Source organism: Bombina bombina, chromosome 2 (assembly GCF_027579735.1).
Source record: "Bombina bombina isolate aBomBom1 chromosome 2, aBomBom1.pri, whole genome shotgun sequence".
Taxonomy (NCBI): Eukaryota; Metazoa; Chordata; class Amphibia; order Anura; family Bombinatoridae; genus Bombina; species Bombina bombina.
This window is the reverse complement of record NC_069500.1, coordinates 765,001,165-765,024,910: the sequence shown is the minus strand read 5'-3', so window position 1 is coordinate 765,024,910 and position 23,746 is coordinate 765,001,165. Positions and strand designations below refer to the sequence as shown.

General features: G+C 38.9%; 1 protein-coding gene across 1 annotated transcript in view; it reads right to left on the bottom strand.

Annotated features, from left to right (window-relative positions):
* Window positions 1-1,895: 1,895 nt before the first annotated feature.
* The window catches only part of SLC35E1 (solute carrier family 35 member E1), a 68,389-nt gene continuing 46,538 nt past the window's right edge, over window positions 1,896-23,746 (bottom strand). Inside the window, exons 5-6 of the mRNA XM_053702899.1 lie at window positions 11,401-11,646; window positions 1,896-11,095 (exon numbers count right to left, since the gene is read on the bottom strand). Of these exons, the coding sequence (XP_053558874.1) occupies window positions 10,874-11,095; window positions 11,401-11,646 (468 nt within the window). The 3' untranslated portion in view covers window positions 1,896-10,873. The remainder of the gene's footprint in view (window positions 11,096-11,400; window positions 11,647-23,746) is intronic.

The following is a 23,746-nucleotide window of genomic DNA, read 5'->3' as shown; positions in this document are numbered from 1 at the left end:
ATAGAAAACACAGGCAGATTCTTCTTCTAATACTGCCTGAGAACAAACAGCACACTCCGGTGCCATTTAAAATAACAAACTTTTGATTGAAGAAATAATTAAGTATAAAAACTCCACACTCCTCTCACACCTTCCTACTATGTTGAGAGTTGCAAGAGAATGACTGGATATGACGTGGAGGGGAGGAGCTATATAGCAGCTCTGCTTTGGGTGATCCTCTTGCAACTTCCTGTTGGGAAGGGAATATATCCCATAAGTAATGGATGATCCGTGGACTGAATACACTTAACAAGAGAAAGTGTTGTAAGTATCAAGCAACACTATATAATGTCAGCACCTAAAGTGAATAATCAAAGTACCAACCACTAAGTAGACAATAGGTCACTGGTTTCCAAACCTGCCCATAGGCCTCCCTAACAGGCCAGGTTTTCATGATTACCTTGGGAGAGCGTAGGTAAAATAACCATGTTTTCTAATCAGCTGATTATTTCACCTGTGCTCCAGTTCAGATATCCTCAAAATCTGGCCTGTTAGGGAGGCCTGAGGGCAGGTGTGAAAACCAGTGCAATAGGTTGAATGTTCATTAAAGGTTACAATCCATCCGCATAAAGTGAATGTAAAGTTGAGCTTGTTAGCTCAAGGCATACGATAGAAGTTAAAAAATGAATGAGACTTTCATTCATGAAATGTTTAGTATATACTTATCTTAAGAGATATTTCACATTAAATGCTATACGGATAGGAGCTGATCCTCTGGTCGCCATATTCAGCAATTGACATATGACAAATTCAATCAACTAATCGTTGTTTCCCCCGATGTGATGTTTGTGCAAAGGGGCTGAACGACGATTAGTTGATGGCAGATTAGTCATCTATCAATCAATTGCTGAATATGGTGGGAGGGGGATCATTCATTTTTTAACCTCTATTGTATGACTTGAGCCAATAAGTTCAAGTTTACATTCACTTTAAATCAACATGTGGCAGTTACTGAGTGTCCAGGAGAATTACCCGTAGAGGATAATATACTAAGAGGAGTACATAATTATTAATTTTGTTAAATCCTGATTCATCACAGCTCAATGATTTTATAATAAATAGAGCAAAAAGCAATAATAAAGCAACACAAGGTTTACTATGAGTATACTTAAGCAAAATGCCCTGAGTAAAGAGATTCAGCCGCTTGCTTTTGGAGCTATGCTCACTCACTTAACTCTAAATCAGCGAAAATATACATGCATTGTACAACAATCTTAAAGTTAACAAAAATTAAAAAAATGAACAAAATGCTGTATAAGCTCATTCTGGGAGTGACTGTTAACCTATACACCGTGCAAAAAACTGCAGTAAAGCCATTCTATTGTTTAAAGATAATGACTGCCTGTGCTATAAAAACAGTACTGAAATTGTCAAGGTAAAAGTGGTGGTTGATTAATACAAGTTCTGTTAAATTAACAAGGGATTGCTGCCGTCGCAGCTAAAAAAATGATTATAGTGCTACAATGGCGTGTAGACTATGCTAATAAGGACCCAATAAATTCCACTTTGCCTGACATGTTTTGCTAGAAGGCTTTATTCAAGGCCTCTAAATGCATGTTGTAGAAGGGGCCACATGATAACCATAGATCCACTACCATTTTTATAATATCAAATATTGCATTTTAAAATGAGTGGGTTGATATCCCTGATAGACTGGGTAGTACTTAGCAACTAGGCCAAAAGCTGCCAGTCCTTCCCCTACGACTTTATCATGTGACCCAGCTACTTTATAATGCCATACGGCTTACCAAATATTTAAATGCATGATACAATCTTTAAAAAAGCTTTGACTCCCAGATGAAGGTAGATTATTTTTAAAACCTTGAGAAAGTTACAGAAAATGTGAACACACAAAATACAGTATTCCTTTTTTTTTTTATTTTACCCCCATTATTTAAAGGACATGACCCAAAATACAAGCAAATAAACAAATTTCACAGTACAAAAAAAAAACAAAAAAAACTTTCCCTCAATGAAAACACATAAAAAAAGTGATTTATTTTACACAGTACCAGATTGAAATTTTGTATGCAAACACTTTAAATGTTAAATTTCTATTGCATGACACACTTAATGATCATATATACACACACTAGTGCTTTTGCATATATACATTGCCAATAAATAGGATCATCCTACATATAAAGCCAGTGTTTTCATTGGACAAACTGGAAGATCTGACAAGGGTGGGATATTGTGGGACAGCATGCATAAGATACCTACATGATAAGCCTGCTGCCGTAAACTAGCCAAAGAGCACGACATTGATTGTTTTTCATTATTTTATCAAGAATTTTTAAATGTAATTAAAAAAACTAAAATTGAAATAAAATCATACAAATTATTATATTCAAACAAGTTTAGATTTGGGCTTAGCCTTTTGTCATCACCATCAAGATTTATTTAGAGTACTTAAATGTATTGGTGCTTGTCCCCCACTAGGATTTTGCTACTAGAGCCCATGGTCAGACCATTTAAAAAAAAAAAGTTATCGTCTGATGAACCTGTGGTTTATTATAATGCCTTTTACTAACACTAGATGGCACAAGAATTGCATTTTCAAGATCAAACTTGTATTATGTGCAGCTTAAGGAGAACATTAGAAAATATTTTTTTTTTATGAAAAAAAACAAAACACACTATAAAAATAAAATTCTCACCAAAAAAAAATTGCTGCTAAAGTTATATTCATTTATAATGCTCAAAGAAATGTGTCTTTGGGGCAGTATCTCTATATTGTTGTTCTATTAGTTGTTTTTTTACACTCTAGTATGCATTAGGATTTGTAACTTTATTGATATTCTGCATATTATAATTATAAATCATGGCTATTGATCCAAGAAACTTGTACACATTCTTAATTATTGGTCTTGTAGTTGGAAACAAAGCAAAATTATATTCAAGCAGAAGCAACTTACAATATGTATAATGAGTTGCATTGGTGAGTAATAATAAGGTTATTTGAAATTTAGTGCTGCTGCTTTACGTTTCTACAGTACATCAGTACTTATGACCTAGTTTTAATGAGTGTGGTAAACAATGAATAAATACACACTATTAACTCACAGAACATGATACACTAACACAGTGAAAATCGGATTTGCTTTTGCTACACAGACGGCATCTGAAAATAAATACTAATGCATAATATGCTCACCTTTTTTATTCTAGCTTTAAAAAGGGACAGTAGAGTCAAAATTAAACTAAAGGACCAGTAAGTACAGAAGATTTGTATAAACAACAAATGCATGATAAGACAATGCAATAGCACTTTGTATGAACTTCAAATGAGTAGTAGATTTTTTTTTCCGACAAATTTTCAAGTTATGTCTATTTCCACTCCTACTGTATCATGTGACAGCCATCAGCCATTCACAAATGCATATATTCTGTGAATTCTTGCACTTCTATCAATCTTGCTTAGTTCTCTTGGTATCCTTTGTTAAAGGGTAATCCTAGGTGAGCATAGGAGTGTGCACCTGTCTAACATATGGCAGCTGTGTTTGTAAAACACTACAATAAAACAACTTTGCAAATACTGAGGTCAGATTGCTAAAGAAATGTGCACGCACCTATCAGCCTATCTAGGTTTACTCTTCAATAAAGGATGATAAAAGAACAAAGCAAATTTGATCAAATTACATTTGAAAAAGTGGTTTAAAATTACATGTTCTATCAGAATCATGAATGCTTAATTTTCGCATTACTGTCCCTTTAAGGAGTTGCGCCCGTGTACCATGAATCTAAAACATCCAATTTATAGTCTTTCATATGAATTAGAATTTTAAAAAATGGCCCTCGATGTTGCTTTAAAAAAATAAAAATAACTTAGCATGCTTATGGTTCCATGCTGATTAACATAATAGTTACCCTCATCCTCATTCGCTTACAGTCTGTTTTTAATGAAAACATACATTAACGTTTGGCTGCTTTGGTAATTCACACAGTTTATTGTATGCAAGTTACTGGCCTTTAATTTAAATACAGAATAAAATGCAATATTCATCGTATGAATTCTAATAAAGGCCACAAAAATGAGGAAATACACTATTGGTTTGTGAAGTGTAAACCGTATAACAAAATGGTACAATCCATTCTGTATGACCTTCAACAAATCACACTTAGATAAGGGCATGAAATATAGGTTAATGTTCAACATTGAAATAATTGCTACAATATAAATCCTTAATTTGTTCACATGTATTCAATAAACAATATACTAAAGATCATTCAAGTGCATGTTGTACTACTAAAATGAAAGGAGTCCCCTACTAAAATCATTCTTTTTTTATTACATTGTCTAAACCCATTTATCATTAAAATTATGTTTCCTTTGGAAACCGGTAAACCTAATTCCTTGTAGTTTGTGTTCTTTACACTATTAATAGATAAACTATTTACCCTGTTATTCTGCCTACTACTGTGCGTGCACTTTTATCAAAAGGTTGCAGCACAAATAAAAAAAAAATTGACACTACATAATGTAAAAATAATTTTCACATTCACAATAGTGGATAAAAAAACCAAAAAAAAAAACCTATCTATCCGAAACATCCATCTCTATTCAATAGGGTAAAGTATTGTAAATTTAAAAACTAAAGGCCTACATGAAATGTGGTTGTGCTAATACTGTGCGTGCCTACTGGCCAGACTACCACATCTTATCTAGGTCTCCAAAATTCTGACTTTTTGTATAAGTGAATATATCCAAGTATTTCCTTGTTGTTAACATACAGTTTTACTTATACACACACTGCCAGGATAGACGCACAGATGTACAAAAGTGCTATGAAGCATACTAAAAAAAAAAACGGTCTAGGAATACCATAAGAGAGCACCAAAAACAAACTTAAAATGGCTTCTTTTTTAAAATTAATTGGAGGAACTTGTTGTGGCCCTGACTTTCACAGAAGGGGTTAATATATAAATTGTCTTTAGTTCTCTTCTGTCACTCACATTAAATCAACCTGCTCTTATAGCCATAATTATTAAAAATACACATAACGGACGTTCAATTCTGAACCTGTATGTTCACTCTTACACAAGAGCATAGGCCTAGTTTCCATTGCTGTTGTAAACTAGTGGTAACATAAAATATCTCCATATACTTTAATGGAGATACTTCTTTTTGTTACCACCAGTTTACAGTGTTACAAAATCAATGGAAACTAGGCCATAGTCAAACAAAACTGTCCGTTTAACCAATGTGGAGGTTAGCTTGATGTTTAGGGGAGGAGCAGACTAAAACTTTTGATCCTTGTTTTTTTTAAGAACAAAAAAGTATGTTTTATAGTTGATAAAATTTCTTCACATAAATGGCATCATATTGAAGAACTAGTGGGGTATATACCTTCTGTGTGCTTTGGTACAGACTGAATTTACTTCTATTATTAAATTTGATTCACTCTATTGTTATACTTAGTTGAAGGAGCAGCAATGCACTTCTGGGAACTAACTGAAAATATTTAGGGAACAAATGGAGAGGCATTTATGTGTAGCCACCAATCAGCAGCTAGCTCCCAGTAATGCATTGCTACTCCCGAGTCTACCTAGGTATGCTTTTCAACTAAGGATACCAAGAGAACTAAGCATATTAGATAAAAGAACATTTGAAAGTTGCTTAAAAATCACGTGCTCTATCTGAATCATGAAAGAAAAATATTGGGTTTCCTGTCCCTTACTGTTGAATAGGGCTACAGAAAACGCCTTACTTTGACATCCATGCTACAGAGGAGCAGAGAACTCTGTACAGATTACTCTAGTAATCAAATGTTAACGCCTCTGCTGACAGTCTAACCAGGATATGCCCACAGGGTCATGACAAGCAAAATTGACAGAATATGGAATCTCAATCTTGAGTTGGAAAAGCCTCAAATATACTGCTGTTACGATAACAAAACCTTTGGAAAAACAAGAGGTTTGAAAGACCCTTTCACCCTAGTTTAAGATAAATCAGAAGAGAAAGACCTTTCCAGACCTGGGATACCCCCTTCCATTAGTCTTAGCCAATTAACTTCCACAGGTTCAAAACCACAGCTCCATGGGCTAATGTGATGAAAGTGTAATTAGTTCGTAATGAAAATCCATTAACATACGACAATCAAATGTTACTTTCGTGTTCGAATGTTCATCATATCAAATATCCACATTTGAAATTTCGAATGTAGCATTCGATTTAACAAATACTATTCAAAAGTTGAATAGTTCATGTTGTAGGGAATTTAGTGAATTGATACATAATAGATACAAATATATCAGTTGGAATGTTTCTAATTTGAATATTGCATAATTTGAATATTACATTTAAAGAAAGCATTAGAAATACTATTACATTAAACAAATGTTAGAATGTTGTACAAACTAGAAATTGAAGACAAACGCGTTAAAAAAAAATAAAAAATATATATATATATATTTTTCGAATGCTGCAAAAGATTCACCCATCCCTACTTACAGCAAACTGTGGTTTGCAAAACGGCAAACTCAAAAATAAAAACTAACACACTCATACATGAGAATACTTGCTGTAAGTCCTACAGGAATAAACAGAAAATTAAGGCAGTACATTTTGTTTTTACATAAAATATTCACATTTCAAAAGGCAGGACTCTGACCCATTAACCCTTTGGCTGCTAAGCCATTTCCCACCTGGGTTCTAATATTTTTTTTTAAACATTTTTTAACTATTTTTTTTTTTACAGACCCCCAAGACTTACACTGTTGGAAAGAAAGGTTAAAGGGACAGTCTAGGCCAAAATAAACTTTCATGATTCAGATAGAGCATGTCATTTTAAACAATTTTCCAATTTACTTGTATCACCAATTTTGCTTTGTTCTCTTGGTATTCTTAGTTGAAAGCTTAACCTAGGAGGCTCATATGCTAATTTCTTAGACCTTGAAGCCCACCTCTTTCAAATTGCATTTTAACAGTTTTTCACCACTAGAGGGTGTTAGTTCACGTATTTCATATAGATAACACTGTGCTCGTGCACGAGAAGTTATCTGGGAGCAGGCACTGATTGGCTAGACTGCAAGTCTGTCAAAAGAACTGAAAAAGGGGCAGTTTGCAGAGGCTTAGATGCAAGATAATCACAGAGGTTAAAAGTATATTATTAAAACTGTGTTGGTTATGCAAAACTGGGAAATGGGTAATAAAGGGATTATCTATCTTTTAAAACAATTATTCTGGTGTAGACTGTCCCTTTAAGAAATTACCTTTCCAACAATGGGTCTTGGGGGTCTGTAGCTGCTTAGATGCCTGAGATACAGGCTTCTAAGCAGCATGCCCCCTCCTCCTATACTTAACATTGTTAAGTATAAAGTTGCACGGTGACGTCATCACGTAATTGCGCGTGACGTCACCGCGCACCACGTGAAGCCCCGGCGATGCCTGGCACTCTACAGGCACGATCGCCGGGGTAGGAGCAGTAAGGAGTCCCCAGATCTCCCTCAAGGTGGGAGAGTGCTCATGACGTCATTAGCACTCAAAGGGTTAAAAGGAGCTGAAAATTAAATTAAAAAGGGACACTAAACCCAAATTTTTTCTTTTGTGATTTAGATACAGCATGCAATTTTAAGCAACTTTCTAATTTACTCCTATCCATTTTTCTTCGTTCTCTTGCTTTCTTTATTTGAAAAAGAAGGCATCTAAGCTAAGGAGCCATGCAATTTTTGGTTTAGTACTCTGGACAGCACTTGTTTATTGGGTTCTGTCTAATCAGCAAGGACAACCCAGGTTGTGAACCAAAAATGGGCCGCTTCTAAACTTACATTCTTGCATTTCAAATAAAGATAGCAAGAGAATGAAGAAAAATTTATAAAAATTAAATTAGAAAGTTGCTTAAAATTGCATGCTTTATCTGAATCATGAAATAAAAAAAAATAGGGTTCAGTGTCCCTTTAAGCTTTCATATTCAGATAGAGCAGGCAATTTTAAAAGACCTTTAAATTTTCTTCTATTATTAAAATGACTGTTCTGTTGCTATCCTTTGCTGGAAAGCATATTTAAGTAGGCTTAATAGCAGTAATGCACAAATGAGAGCTTGCTGGTGAATGGTGGCTACACATATTTGTACTTGGATTATAAGATGCAGTTACCCATTAGTGCACTGCTGCTCTGTCATTGACTTAAAGTGATGGTAAACTCTACCCTTTTTAAAATCAGATCCAGAATGTTAGTGATATTTTAGATGGCTTTTTTTCATCAGTTCAAAATCCCTGCCCTCCGCAGCCCACTTCAAAAGTCAAGCTTTCTGTGAGCCAACAGTTTGAATTGTTGTCCAATCAGCTCTCTCCCCATATGGCACTTTTGTCATAGCTATAGCTCTGATTGGAGAACAATTCAAACTGTTACCTCACTTTTGAAGTGGGTGGTGGAACGTGGGGAATTTGAATTTCATATCTATATTAAAAATCTAATTATAGCACATCTTTGTTAAAACGGATGAATGAAATTCATTCTAAAATATCAACAACATTCCGGATCTGATTTTAAAAAAAGGTGAGAGTTTACCAGCACTTTAATGTATTGAACCAATTTGAACATAGTTATTAAATGTTGTAACACATTAGACAGAACTTTTTTTTTTTTTAATTTTTATTTTCCTTTAGCAACATAGTGCCCCAAAATATAGAACATACCACGTGAGGAACACAAGGCCTGCATATTAAGCAGTACTAAACTGCTGAAGCAGGGTGCACAACAGCACATGTGCATGTCAAAATGCTTTGACATAAGCCACTGGAACATTGCCAACAAGTTTTGTGTTTGTTCTAGCAAGATCCAGGGGGTGATTAGCAGAGTATATTAGAGTTTAATAAGGTGATATCAGGAACCTGTATGTCAGGGCCACAGACAGCAGATAGACCCTAGCAGTAGTAACACACTCTACTGACAGAAGCAAATTATCTTTAAAAAAAAACACACACATCGCTACTTGTCTGTAGCATGCTAGCCTGAATTTTAGTTCCACAAAAAAAATCCATAAGCAGAGCTGATGCGGTCAGGATCTGTAGGCTTATATGCAGCTCTCTGAACACTTCTACCTATACCGAGCAGACATAGTATTTATATCCCCTAGTACTTAAATATGACACAGAGTAATAAAGAAATACAGTATAATTCAGTAAATAGAAAATTCAAACACTTACTCATCCCAGTCAACTCATGCAGCAAATTACATAAGGTCCTGGCTCAGCTTCTACAGAACAGCTAGATTTGCTACAGGAGTTATGTAAACAATGCCTGCTTTTATGCAAAATAAAAGAAAGTGCAGCTCTGTATAAAGGTGCAAAGTATCTCTGTACAGGTGTGTTCAGCTACCATGGTAACAAGCAATATCACTACATTCTTGCTCTGCATTTAAACGGACCACACTTCATTTTAGTTTTAAAGACTTCCCTTATGTTCTAGGACAGATCAAATGATCTATTAAGACATGTGCAATCGGCATTTGTTTATATGAACAAATGCCAAATATGGCTGCATATCTGCATTCAGCTCTTGTCGGAGTCCGATTTAAATTTGTGTAATAGTGCAAAACAAAAAGATCTGGATTTGAACAGATATTTATATGTTGCACTATTACACAGATAAACTGGGCTCAAAAGAGACAAATGCTGCTAGCTGTGGCTGATGGCCACTTGTCCAGGAATGGGAAGAAACTGTAGGCGACAAGTAAGAAATGAGAATTGTTCCTATCTGACATTTTGTGGACTCTTAGCTTGAATTCCTCACTGCTCAAACTACATTAATATTTTTTCAATACATATATTTTTCCCTAAAACTCAGCATAGGGGTTTTGATCTCATCTACAACATACAGCCTGTAGTTTGCTTCATGAGGAAGCCTAGAATCGATTGAATTGACCAACAAATATACTCATCACCCAATCTAGCTTAATGTGACTAACTCAGAATTAAACTCATGATTTGGATAAAACATACAATTTTAAACAACTTTTTACTTTGCTTCTATTATCAAATTAGCTTCATTCTCTTAGTATCCTTCTTAAAAAGAGCATAGCTAGGGAGCAAGCTGGTGATTAGTGGCAACATCTCTTGTCATTGACTCACCGGACTTATTCAGCTAGCTCCCAGTAGTGCATTGCTGCTCCTGAGCCTGCTCTTTAATAAAGGATACCAAGGACAAAGCAAATTTGAAGTTAATTGTAATATTGTTTAAAATTGCATGCTCTATCTAAACCATGAACGTTTAATTTTGACTTTGTTTCTTTAAATTAACCCCACCGAATAATATTGCAGCTTCCCAAAAGATGATATTAACAATCATTTTAACTTGGGCTCCAGGAAGTAATGGAAAACAATTTTCTGTGCTACTTTATACAAGATACAGGATAAATAATTGTTTTCTTTGATGAGCTGCAGGAATAATCACTTTGTACATAATCGGAAATAAACATGATACATATCCTCAGTCATTACTTTAAGGGACATGCTGCAGTGCTCAAAAGATGCCTGGGAGCAGGAATAAAGCTGGTGAAGAATAAAAAAATAACAGCAGCCATTTGAAAATCTGACATAAGTGAGGTCTGTCCAGAAGGTTAATCACTAAACATCCTGTGTTCCAGTCTAAATGTCCTTTAAAATGGTAGGAGGAATAGGTCTGTGGATCTACAGTTTTTACAATAATTTATCCTCCACAGAAACAGTCTCCTCACTAAGTTCTAGTCTCACTGCTGACCCACACTTCCAGTAGCCAATGCTCTGCCGTGACCAGAATATACAGGGAATGCAGCCTGGAATAGAAGAGCAGTTGGCATTGATGGGTTATGTGGAGCAAGTATTAGTACATAGATAGAAGAGCTTTGAGGCTTCAAACGTCATAACGATTGTGTGCAGTTGGGTGGCCTTGCCGGCTATACTGAAAGTGGTCAGTCAGCACATTTGTGCGGCCATATTGGTAGTCCCTTCCTGGGGAAAAGGCAGTCAAACCATTCTGTAGCTTCTCTTGTGGTACATGATGGTCCATGCCTTGTTCTCCAGACACTAGAGGGAGCATCTGTTTCTTGGCTTCTTGATTTGCGTCATACTTTGCCTGTGGAAAGAACACAAATTTAATGATAGCTATAGAACCTGCATTATATAAATACCCCAATATACTTTATTTTGCAAATATATGAATCACAGAGTTTTAGATTTGCATTTGGCATGTGAGATTTAGCTCTACACAAGGGTCAATGTAAATACTATATTTATAATCTGAAGCAAATCAGACACTATGAACATAAAACTTAAGACTTCTGGATGGGGCTACAACAGGACAGCGTAGAAGACATTTCAGGCAATAAAAAGGTTATGCATACCTTGCTTAACATAGTGGTTGATAGAACAGCTACTTACCTTATTATATAGAAAGACTCCAAAGATCGCAGTCAACATTCCCAGGAGATTGGTCCCAGTGACAGGATTGCGAAGCATTATGAGAGAGACGGTGATGACCATAATCCTCTTGGTGGCGTTGGCTACAGAGTAACTCAGGGGGCTGATCAGATTAAGGATGCTGAAAGCTATGAGGTTCTGGGCAAAGTTACAAGTACCACTGATCACCAGTAAAAGAAGAGTCCATGGCCCTTGGGATATAGAGCTCTAACAGCCAGAAAAAAAAAAAAATAGAAAAAAAAAGTACATTTTATTTTTTCCCCAAACAATTATTTTAAATAATCAGTCATCCCCCCTCCCATTCTATTTTGAAATACTAGAGCAGATAAGAAAAATATTGCTAGTTTACTTTAGGACAGTGGTTCTCAACCCAAGTGACCTCAAAATCTGGTAAATTTCAGCGGAACATGTCCAGTGGGCCTGTCAGAGTGTGCAGTAGGGGCATATTTGGTCATGGCCCACCAGTCACGGCCCGGTATTAAGCCACAGCCCAGCTGTTGAGAAACCCGTCTTTAGGGCACAAAAATTAATTTGCATATAAAAGTATAGACTCCATGTACAAAAACTGGAAGAATAAAATTAGTTTTAGTTTTTTTGCCAACTGATCATTTATAAAAAGGAAATAAAAAGGTTAGCTATATTTTAAATGGCCACAATAGTAGAAAAATGACATGCTCTAATTTATTAGCGCATGTCATTTTACAACTATCACCCTGGCTCTAATGTGCGTTTAACTACCACAAAAGGGATCCATTCTGCAGCACATCTGGGTTATTGCGACTAGAGCTGCTGATTGGATCAGTAGTGGGTTCCTTTCAGGATCAGCACGTCTGTGTGTTTTAACTCCTTTGCTGGGATTAAAAACACAGAGTAGGGTCCATAGTCTTAAAAGGACATGCTCGAATACATTAGAACATGTAATAATTCAACTACAATGGCCCTTTAATGATCTCAAGCGGTACTTTAACCTCTTTAACCAATTGGACGTATATATTCGCAAGTCATGCAGGAAGCAAAAAAGTCTTGGCTGTAAAGTTACAGCCGAGGGCTTGAGTTCCTAAGCTCTGCCTGCATATGAAACTAGAGCACATTAGATGCTCCAGTTCCATATAAAGGCAGATGCCAGATCGTTACAGACAGTCAACTGCTGGCGGGACGTGTGGTGAGGGAAAGCGGCAGAGGGAGGGGATGGGCCCTACACTGCAGAAAAAAAACCACATAATTTATGTAAGAATTTACCTGATAAATTCATTTCAGTCCATGAGCTAGTGATGTATGGGATATACAATCCTACCAGGAGGGGCAAAGTTTCCCAAACCTCAAAATGCCTACAAGTACACCCCTCACCACAATTCAGTTTAACGACTAGCCAAGCAGTGGGGTGATAAAAAAAAATCATAACCACCATAAAAAGGGGTGGGCCTCATGCCAATATGAAAGAAATTAATTTAGCAGGTAAATTCTTACATAAAATTAGGTTCTTTCATTTAATTGGCAAGAGTCCATGAGCTAGTGACATATGGGATAGCAAATACCCAAGATGTGGAACTCGACTCAAGAGTCGCTAGAGAGGGATAAAAATAAAGACAGCCAATTCCGCTGAAAAAAAAATAATCCACAACCCAAATCATAAGTTTTAATCTTAAAAAGAAAAAAAACTGAAATTATAAGCAGAAGAATCAAACTGAAACAGCTGCCTGAAGAACTTTTCTACCAAAAACTGCTTCTGAAGAAAAAACATAAAAATGGTAGAATTTAGTAAAAGTATGCAAAGAAGACCAAGTTGCTGCTTTGCAAATCTGATCAACTGAAGCTTCATTCTTAAAAGCCCAGGAAGTGGAAACAGACCTAGTAGAATGAGCCGTAATCCTCTGAGGCGGGGATTTACCAGACTCCAAATAAGCGTGATCAAAAGCTTTAACCACGAAACCAAGGAAACAGCAGAAGCCTTCTGACCTTTCCCAGAACCAGAAAAGATAACAAATAGACTAGAAGTCTTCCTGAAATCTTTAGTAGCTTCAACATATTTCAAAGCTCTCACCACATCCAAAGAATGTAAGGATCTTTCCAAAGAATTCTTAGGATTAGGACACAAGGAAGGGACAACAATTTCTCTACTAATATTGTTGGAATTCACAACTTTAGGTAGGAATTTAAATGAAGTCCGCAAAACCGCCTTATCCTGATGAAAAATCAGAAAAGGAGACTCACAAGAAAGAGCAGATAATTCAGAAACTCTTCTAGCAGAAGAGATGGCCAAAAGAAACACTTTCCAAGAAAGCAATTCAATGTCCAAAGAATGCATAGGCTCAAACTGAGGCGCCTGTAAAGCATTTAAAACCAAATTAAGACTCCAGGGAGGAGAGTTTGATTTAATGACAGCTTGATACGGACCAACGCCTGTACAAAATAATGAATATCAGGAAGTTTAGCAATTTTTCTGTGGAATAAGACAAAGAGCAAAAATTTGTCCTTTCAAAGAACTTGCAGCAAACCCTTATCCAAACCATCCTGAAGAAACTGTAAAATTCTAGGAATTCTAAAAGAATGCCAAGAGAATTTATGAGAAGAACACCATGAAATGTAGGTCTTCCAAACTCGATAATAAATCTTTCTAGAAACAGATTTATGAGCCTGCAACACAGTTTTAATTACAGTCAGAGAAACCTCTATGACTAAGCACTAAGCGTTCAATTTCCATACCTTCAAATTTAATGATTTGAGATCCTGATGGAAAAAAATGGACCTTGAGATAGGTCTGGTCTTAACGGAAGTGGCCAAGGTTGGCAACTGGACATCCGAACAAGAGCCGCATATCAAAACCTGTGTGGCCATGCTGGAGCCACCAGCAGCACAAACTATTTTGGAAATCACTCTTGGAAGAAGAACTAGACGCGGAAAAATATAGGCAGGTTGATAACTCCAAGGAAGTGTCAATGCATCCACTGCCTCCGCCTGAGGATCCCTGGACCTGGACAGGTACCTGGGAAGTTTCTTGTTTAGATGAGATGCCATCAGATCTATTTCTGGAAGCCCCCACATCTGAAAAAACAGAATTTATGTTTACCTGATAAATTACTTTCTCCAACGGTGTGTCCGGTCCACGGCGTCATCCTTACTTGTGGGATATTCTCTTCCCCAACAGGAAATGGCAAAGAGCCCAGCAAAGCTGGTCACATGATCCCTCCTAGGCTCCGCCTACCCCAGTCATTCGACCGACGTTAAGGAGGAATATTTGCATAGGAGAAACCATATGATACCGTGGTGACTGTAGTTAAAGAAAATAAATTATCAGACCTGATTAAAAAACCAGGGCGGGCCGTGGACCGGACACACCGTTGGAGAAAGTAATTTATCAGGTAAACATAAATTCTGTTTTCTCCAACATAGGTGTGTCCGGTCCACGGCGTCATCCTTACTTGTGGGAACCAATACCAAAGCTTTAGGACACGGATGATGGGAGGGAGCAAATCAGGTCACCTAGATGGAAGGCACCACGGCTTGCAAAACCTTTCTCCCAAAAATAGCCTCAGAAGAAGCAAAAGTATCAAACTTGTAAAATTTGGTAAAAGTGTGCAGTGAAGACCAAGTCGCTGCCCTACATATCTGATCAACAGAAGCCTCGTTCTTGAAGGCCCATGTGGAAGCCACAGCCCTAGTGGAATGAGCTGTGATTCCTTCGGGAGGCTGCCGTCCGGCAGTCTCGTAAGCCAATCTGATGATGCTTTTAATCCAAAAAGAGAGAGAGGTAGAAGTTGCTTTTTGACCTCTCCTTTTACCGGAATAAACAACAAACAAGGAAGATGTTTGTCTAAAATCCTTTGTAGCATCTAAATAGAATTTTAGAGCGCGAACAACATCCAAATTGTGCAACAAACGTTCCTTCTTCGAAACTGGTTTCGGACACAGAGAAGGTACGATAATCTCCTGGTTAATGTTTTTGTTAGAAACAACTTTTGGAAGAAAACCAGGTTTAGTACGTAAAACCACCTTATCTGCATGGAACACCAGATAAGGAGGAGAACACTGCAGAGCAGATAATTCTGAAACTCTTCTAGCAGAAGAAATTGCAACCAAAAACAAAACTTTCCAAGATAATAACTTAATATCAACGGAATGTAAGGGTTCAAACGGAACCCCCTGAAGAACTGAAAGAACTAAGTTGAGACTCCAAGGAGGAGTCAAAGGTTTGTAAACAGGCTTGATTCTAACCAGAGCCTGAACAAAGGCTTGAACATCTGGCACAGCTGCCAGCTTTTTGTGAAGTAACACAGACAAGGCAGAAATCTGTCCCTTCAGGGAACTTGCAGATAATCCTTTTTCCAATCCTTCTTGAAGGAAGGATAGAATCTTAGGAATCTTAACCTTGTCCCAAGGGAATCCTTTAGATTCACACCAACAGATATATTTTTTCCAAATTTTGTGGTAAATCTTTCTAGTTACAGGCTTTCTGGCCTGAACAAGAGTATCGATAACAGAATCTGAGAACCCTCGCTTCGATAAGATCAAGCGTTCAATCTCCAAGCAGTCAGCTGGAGTGAGACCAGATTCGGATGTTCGAACGGACCTTGAACAAGAAGGTCTCGTCTCAAAGGTAGCTTCCATGGTGGAGCCGATGACATATTCACCAGATCTGCATACCAAGTCCTGCGTGGCCACGCAGGAGCTATCAAGATCACCGACGCCCTTTCCTGATTGATCCTGGCTACCAGCCTGGGGATGAGAGGAAACGGCGGGAATACATAAGCTAGTTTGAAGGTCCAAGGTGCTACTAGTGCATCCACTAGAGCCGCCTTGGGATCCCTGGATCTGGACCCGTAGCAAGGAACTTTGAAGTTCTGACGAGAGGCCATCAGATCCATGTCTGGAATGCCCCACAGTTGAGTGACTTGGGCAAAGATTTCCGGATGGAGTTCCCACTCCCCCGGATGCAATGTCTGACGACTCAGAAAATCCGCTTCCCAATTTTCCACTCCTGGGATGTGGATAGCAGACAGGTGGCAGGAGTGAGACTCCGCCCATAGAATGATTTTGGTCACTTCTTCCATCGCCAGGGAACTCCTTGTTCCCCCCTGATGGTTGATGTACGCAACAGTTGTCATGTTGTCTGATTGAAACCGTATGAACTTGGCCCTCGCTAGCTGAGGCCAAGCCTTGAGAGCATTGAATATCGCTCTCAGTTCCAGAATATTTATCGGTAGAAGAGATTCTTCCCGAGACCAAAGACCCTGAGCTTTCAGGGATCCCCAGACCGCGCCCAAGCCCATCAGACTGGCGTCGGTCGTGACAATGACCCACTCTGGTCTGCGGAAGGTCATCCCTTGTGACAGGTTGTCCAGGGACAGCCACCAACGGAGTGAGTCTCTGGTCCTCTGATTTACTTGTATCCTCGGAGACAAGTTTGTATAGTCCCCATTCCACTGACTGAGCATGCACAGTTGTAATGGTCTTAGATGAATGCGCGCAAAAGGAACTATGTCCATTGCCGCTACCATCAAACCTATCACTTCCATGCACTGCGCTATGGAAGGAAGAGGAACGGAATGAAGTATCCGACAAGAGTCTAGAAGTTTTGTTTTTCTGGCCTCTGTCAGAAAAATCCTCATTTCTAAGGAGTCTATTATTGTCCCCAAGAAGGGAACCCTTGTTGACGGAGATAGAGAACTCTTTTCCACGTTCACTTTCCATCCATGAGATCTGAGAAAGGCCAGGACGATGTCCGTGTGAGCCTTTGCTTGAGGAAGGGACGACGCTTGAATCAGAATGTCGTCCAAGTAAGGTACTACAGCAATGCCCCTTGGTCTTAGCACAGCTAGAAGGGACCCTAGTACCTTTGTGAAAATCCTTGGAGCAGTGGCTAATCCGAAAGGAAGCGCCACGAACTGGTAATGCTTGTCCAGGAATGCGAACCTTAGGAACCGATGATGTTCCTTGTGGATAGGAATATGTAGATACGCATCCTTTAAATCCACCGTGGTCATGAATTGACCTTCCTGGATGGAAGGAAGAATTGTTCGAATGGTTTCCATTTTGAACGATGGAACCTTGAGAAACTTGTTTAAGATCTTGAGATCCAAGATTGGTCTGAACGTTCCCTCTTTTTTGGGAACTATGAACAGATTGGAGTAGAACCCCATCCCTTGTTCTCCTAATGGAACAGGATGAATCACTCCCATGTTTAACAGGTCTTCTACACAACGTAAGAATGCCTGTCTTTTTATGTGGTCTGAAGACAACTGAGACCTGTGGAACCTCCCCCTTGGGGGAAGCCCCTTGAATTCCAGAAGATAACCTTGGGAGACTATTTCTAGCGCCCAAGGATCCAGAACATCTCTTGCCCAAGCCTGAGCGAAGAGAGAGAGTCTGCCCCCCACCAGATCCGGTCCCGGATCGGGGGCCAACATTTCATGCTGTCTTGGTAGCAGTGGCAGGTTTCTTGGCCTGCTTTCCCTTGTTCCAGCCTTGCATTGGTCTCCAAGCTGGCTTGGCTTGAGAAGTATTACCCTCTTGCTTAGAGGACGTAGCACTTTGGGCTGGTCCGTTTCTACGAAAGGGACGAAAATTAGGTTTATTTTTGGCCTTGAAAGGCCGATCCTGAGGAAGGGCGTGGCCCTTACCCCCAGTGATATCAGAGATAATCTCTTTCAAGTCAGGGCCAAACAGCGTTTTCCCCTTGAAAGGAATGTTAAGTAGCTTGTTCTTGGAAGACGCATCAGCTGACCAAGATTTCAACCAAAGCGCTCTGCGCGCCACAATAGCAAACCCAGAATTCTTAGCCGCTAACCTAGCCAATTGCAAGGTGGCGTCTAGGGTGAAAGAATTAGCCAATTTGAGAGCATTGATTCTGTCCATAATCTCCTCATAAGGAGGAGAATCACTATCGACCCGCCTTTACCAGCTCATCGAACCAGAAACACGCGGCTGTAGCGACAGGGACAATGCATGAAATTGGTTGTAGAAGGTAACCCTGCTGAACAAACATCTTTTTAAGTAAACCTTCTAATTTTTTATCCATAGGATCTTTGAAAGCACAACTATCTTCTATGGGTATAGTGGTGCGTTTGTTTAAAGTGGAAACCGCTCCCTCGACCTTGGGGACTGTCTGCCATAAGTCCTTTCTGGGGTCGACCATAGGAAACAATTTTTTAAATATGGGGGGAGGGACGAAAGGAATACCGGGCCTTTCCCATTCTTTATTTACAATGTCCGCCACCCGCTTGGGTATAGGAAAAGCTTCTGGGAGCCCCGGGACCTCTAGGAACTTGTCCATTTTACATAGTTTCTCTGGGATGACCAACTTGTCACAATCATCCAGAGTGGATAATACCTCCTTAAGCAGAATGCGGAGATGTTCCAACTTAAATTTAAACGTAATCACATCAGGTTCAGCTTGTTGAGAAATGTTCCCTGAATCAGTAATTTCTCCCTCAGACAAAACCTCCCTGGCCCCATCAGACTGGTTTAGGGGCCCTTCAGAACCATTATTATCAGCGTCGTCATGCTCTTCAGTATCTAAAACAGAGCAGTCGCGCTTACGCTGATAAGTGTGCATTTTGGCTAAAATGTTTTTGACAGAATTATCCATTACAGCCGTTAATTGTTGCATAGTAAGGAGTATTGGCGCGCTAGATGTACTAGGGGCCTCCTGAGTGGGCAAGACTCGTGTAGACGAAGGAGGGAATGATGCAGTACCATGCTTACTCCCCTCACTTGAGGAATCATCTTGGGCATCATTGTCATTGTCACATAAATCACATTTATTTAAATGAGAAGGAACTCTGGCTTCCCCACATTCAGAACACAGTCTATCTCAGACATGTTAAACAGGCATAAACTTGATAACAAAGTACAAAAAACGTTTTAAAATAAAACCGTTACTGTCACTTTAAATTTTAAACTGAACACACTTTATTACTGCAATTGCGAAAAAATATGAAGGAATTGTTCAAAATTCACCAAAATTTCACCACAGTGTCTTAAAGCCTTAAAAGTATTGCACACCAAATTTGGAAGCTTTAACCCTTAAAATAACGGAACCGGAGCCGTTTTTAACTTTAACCCCTTTACAGTCCCTGGTATCTGCTTTGCTGAGACCCAACCAAGCCCAAAGGGGAATACGATACCAAATGACGCCTTCAGAAAGTCTTTTCTATGTATCAGAGCTCCTCACACATGCGACTGCATGTCATGCCTCTCAAAAACAAGTGCGCAACACCGGCGCGAAAATGAGGCTCTGCCTATGATTTGGGAAAGCCCCTAAGAATAAGGTGTCTAAAACAGTGCCTGCCGATATATCTTATCAAAATACCCAGATTAAATGATTCCTCAAGGCTAAATATGTGTTAATAATGAATCGATTTAGCCCAGAAAAAGTCTACAGTCTTAATAAGCCCTTGTGAAGCCCTTATTTACTATCTTAATAAACATGGCTTACCGGATCCCATAGGGAAAATGACAGCTTCCAGCATTACATCGTCTTGTTAGAATGTGTCATACCTCAAGCAGCAAGAGACTGCTCACTGTTCCCCCAACTGAAGTTAATTCCTCTCAACAGTCCTGTGTGGAACAGCCATGGATTTTAGTAACGGTTGCTAAAATCATTTTCCTCATACAAACAGAAATCTTCATCTCTTTTCTGTTTCTGAGTAAATAGTACATACCAGCACTATTTTAAAATAAACTCTTGATTGAATAATAAAAACTACAGTTAAACACTAAAAAACTCTAAGCCATCTCCGTGGAGATGTTGCCTGTACAACGGCAAAGAGAATGACTGGGGTAGGCGGAGCCTAGGAGGGATCATGTGACCAGCTTTGCTGGGCTCTTTGCCATTTCCTGTTGGGGAAGAGAATATCCCACAAGTAAGGATGACGCTGTGGACCGGACACACCTATGTTGGAGAAAACACATCTGGGTGAAGAGACCACTCTCCCGACTGAGATAATCCGCTTCCCAATTGTCTACACCTGGGATATGGACAGCAGAAATTAGACAGGAGCTGGATTCCGCCCAAGCAAGTATCCGGAGATACTTCTTTCATAGCTTGGGGACTGTGAGTCCCACCCTGATGATTGACATATGCCACTGTTGTGATATCGTCTGTCTGAAAACAAATGAACGGTTCTCTCTTTAAGAGAGGCCAAATCTGAAGAGCCCTGAAAATCGCATGTTCCAAAATATTGATTGGCAATCTCGCCGCTTGAGATTTCCAAACCCCTTGTGCTGTCAGAGATCCCCAGTCAGCTCCCCAACCTGACTCGCATCTGTTGTGATCACGGTCCAGGTTGGACGAACAAAAGAGGCCCCTTGAACTATACGATGGTGATCTAACCTCCAAGTCAGACATAGTCGAACATGGGGATTTAAGGATATTAATTGTAATATCCTTGTATAATCCCTGCACCATTGGTTCAGCATACAAAGATGAAGAGGTCTCATGTGAAAACGAGCAAAGGGGATCGCGTCCAATGCTGCAGTCATGAGACCTAAAACCTCCATACACACAGCTACTGAAGGGAATGACTGAGACTGAAGGTTCCAACAGGCTGCAAAAAACTTCAAACGTCTCTTGTCTGTTAGAGACAAAGTCATGGATACTGAATCTATCTGGAAACCTAAAAAGGTTACCCTTGTCTGAGGAATCAAAGAACTTTTTGGTAAATTGATCCTCCAACCATGTCTTTGAAGAAACAATCTAATACGTGATAAAATCACAGTGGAGGGGGCGCAGAATGGTATACAATTCAGATGGTAGTTATTGATAACCCTTAAAGACAATTTAAAACTTAAACAAACTAATGTTATCTTATGAGGTGAAAAATATATCAATATAAGGTTATATAAATCCCTTTTGGAGTATACAGGAAAGAAAATGTCTCTTTTTACAAATAAGTTGATAGCTGAGCGGCGGCTGCTTCCTCTCAACCGGATGATCCAGGCAACTGGGTGACCCTGTAATCCACTTTGTATAACAACCCTGGTGTTGTTTTTAAATTTTTGTTTTTAATAAATATTTGCAAATTTTTACTTTTGGAGTGGATCTCATTTCCTACCATCTGCCTGCAATCACTATTAAGTGCACAGCTACTGAGAAGCATTAAACCTGCCTTTGTTTTCACTGCATCAATACCAAAAGATAGTTTGTTTGGGTGAGCTGCTACACCTGCCTGAATCTGCAGCCTGTATCTACCAGCACATTGGTGTGCTTTGGGAGTATGTGAGTACCCACTTTATACTATAAAGCACATTTCTATGTATCATCCTTAATGGTCTGCACATATAGTGCTCTCTGTTTTACACCTGTTGCAGAACTACAGTATTGGAAGTATCCTTGAAAGGGTGAGCTGTCACACCCATCTAAATCTACAGCCTGCCCCTACCAGCACATGAGTGTGCTCGTGGAGTATGTGAGTACTCATTTGGCTATTCTGTTGCTTTTTCTTATGTCTTCAATCAGACTATACCACACATGAGGCGCCCCTCTGTTTTTTATTTCTCTTTGAAGAAACAACACTAGTTGATTCGTGTGAGATTCTGCAGAACGTAAAGACTGAGCAAGTACCAAGATATTGTCCAAATAAGGAAACACCGCAATACCCCGCTCTCTGATTACAGAGAGAAGGGCACCGAGAACCTTTGAAAAGATCCTTGGAGCTGTTGCTAGGCCAAAAGGAAGAGCAACAAATTGGTAATGCTCGTCTAGAAAAGAGAATCTCAGGAACTGATAGTGATCTGGATGAATCGGAATATGAAGATATGCATCCTGTAAGTCTATTGTGGACATATAATGCCCTTGCTGAACAAAAGGCAGAATAGTATGTATAGTCACCATTTTAAATGTTGGTATTCTTACATAACGATTCAAGATTTTTAGATCCACAACTGGTCTGAATGATTTTTCTTTCTTTGGGACAATGAACAGATTTGAATAAAACCCCAGACCCTGTTCCTGAAAAGGAACCGGCACGATTACCCCTGAAGACTCCAGGTCTGAAACATACTTCAGGAAAGCCTGTGCTTTCTCGGGGTTCACTGGAATGCGTGAGAGAAAGAAACTTCTCACAGGCAGTCTTACTCTGAAACCTATTCTGTACCCCTGAGACACAATGATCTGATCATCAGCCAAAGAAATAGCAGGTCTAAGAAGATGACCTGAACATAAATAAGCCCTCATTAGATAGGATTCAAGTTTCCAATCTAAAGGATCTTTAAAAGAAGTACTGTCTTCCGTAGGAATAGTAGTACGCTTAGCAAGAGTAGAGATGGTCCCATCAACTTTGGGGATCCTTTACCAAAACTCCAATCTATCAGTAGGCAAAGGGTACAATTTTTTAAACCTTGAAGGAGTAAAAGAAGTAACCAGTCTATTCCATTCCTTTGAAATCATATCTGAAATAGCATCAGGAACTGGAAAAACCTCTGGAACAACATGAGATTTATAAACCAAATTTCAACGTTTACTAGTTTTCTTATCAAGAGGACTAGACTCCTCTATAGCTAATGCAATCAACACTTCCGTCAATAAAGAACGAATATACTCCATTTTCAATAAATAAGAAGATTTGTCAGCGTCAATATCTGAGGCAGGATCCTCTGAATCAGACAGATCCTCATCAGAGATAGATAAATCAGTATGTTGTCGGTCATTTGAAAATTCATCAATGTATGAAGTTTTAAAAGACCTTTTACGTTTATTAGAAGGCGGAATGGCAGACAAAGCCTTCTGAATGGAATCAGAAATAAATTCTCTTAAATTGACAGGAATATCCTGAACATTAGATGTTGAAGGACCAGCAACAGGTAATGCAACACTACTGATGGAAATATTCTCTGCATGTAAAAGTTTATCATGACAACTATTACAAACTACAGCCGGAGGAACAGTTACTACAAGTTTACAACAAATGCACTTAGCTTTGGTAGAACCGATATCAGGCAGCAGGATTCCAGTAGTAGATTCTGAAACAGGATCAGATTGAGATATCTTGCAATATGTAAGAAAAAACAACATATAAAGCAAAATTATCTATTTCCTTATATGACAGTTTCAGGAATGTGAAAAAATGCAAACAGAATAGGCCTCTGACAAAGAAAAAAAGGACCAGAGGCAAAAGGAAATGAAGTCTTAAATAAAAACAGTTTAGTGCCAAGTATGACGCCCACAACTGAAAATATTTTTTGGCGCCAAAAACGTCTGCAAACATGAGCATCATAGATGACGCAACCTCGTGAAAAGACTCAGCGTCAACTAAGACGCCGGAAATGACGAATTTGCGTAAACAAACGTAATTCTCGCGCCAAAAAAGTC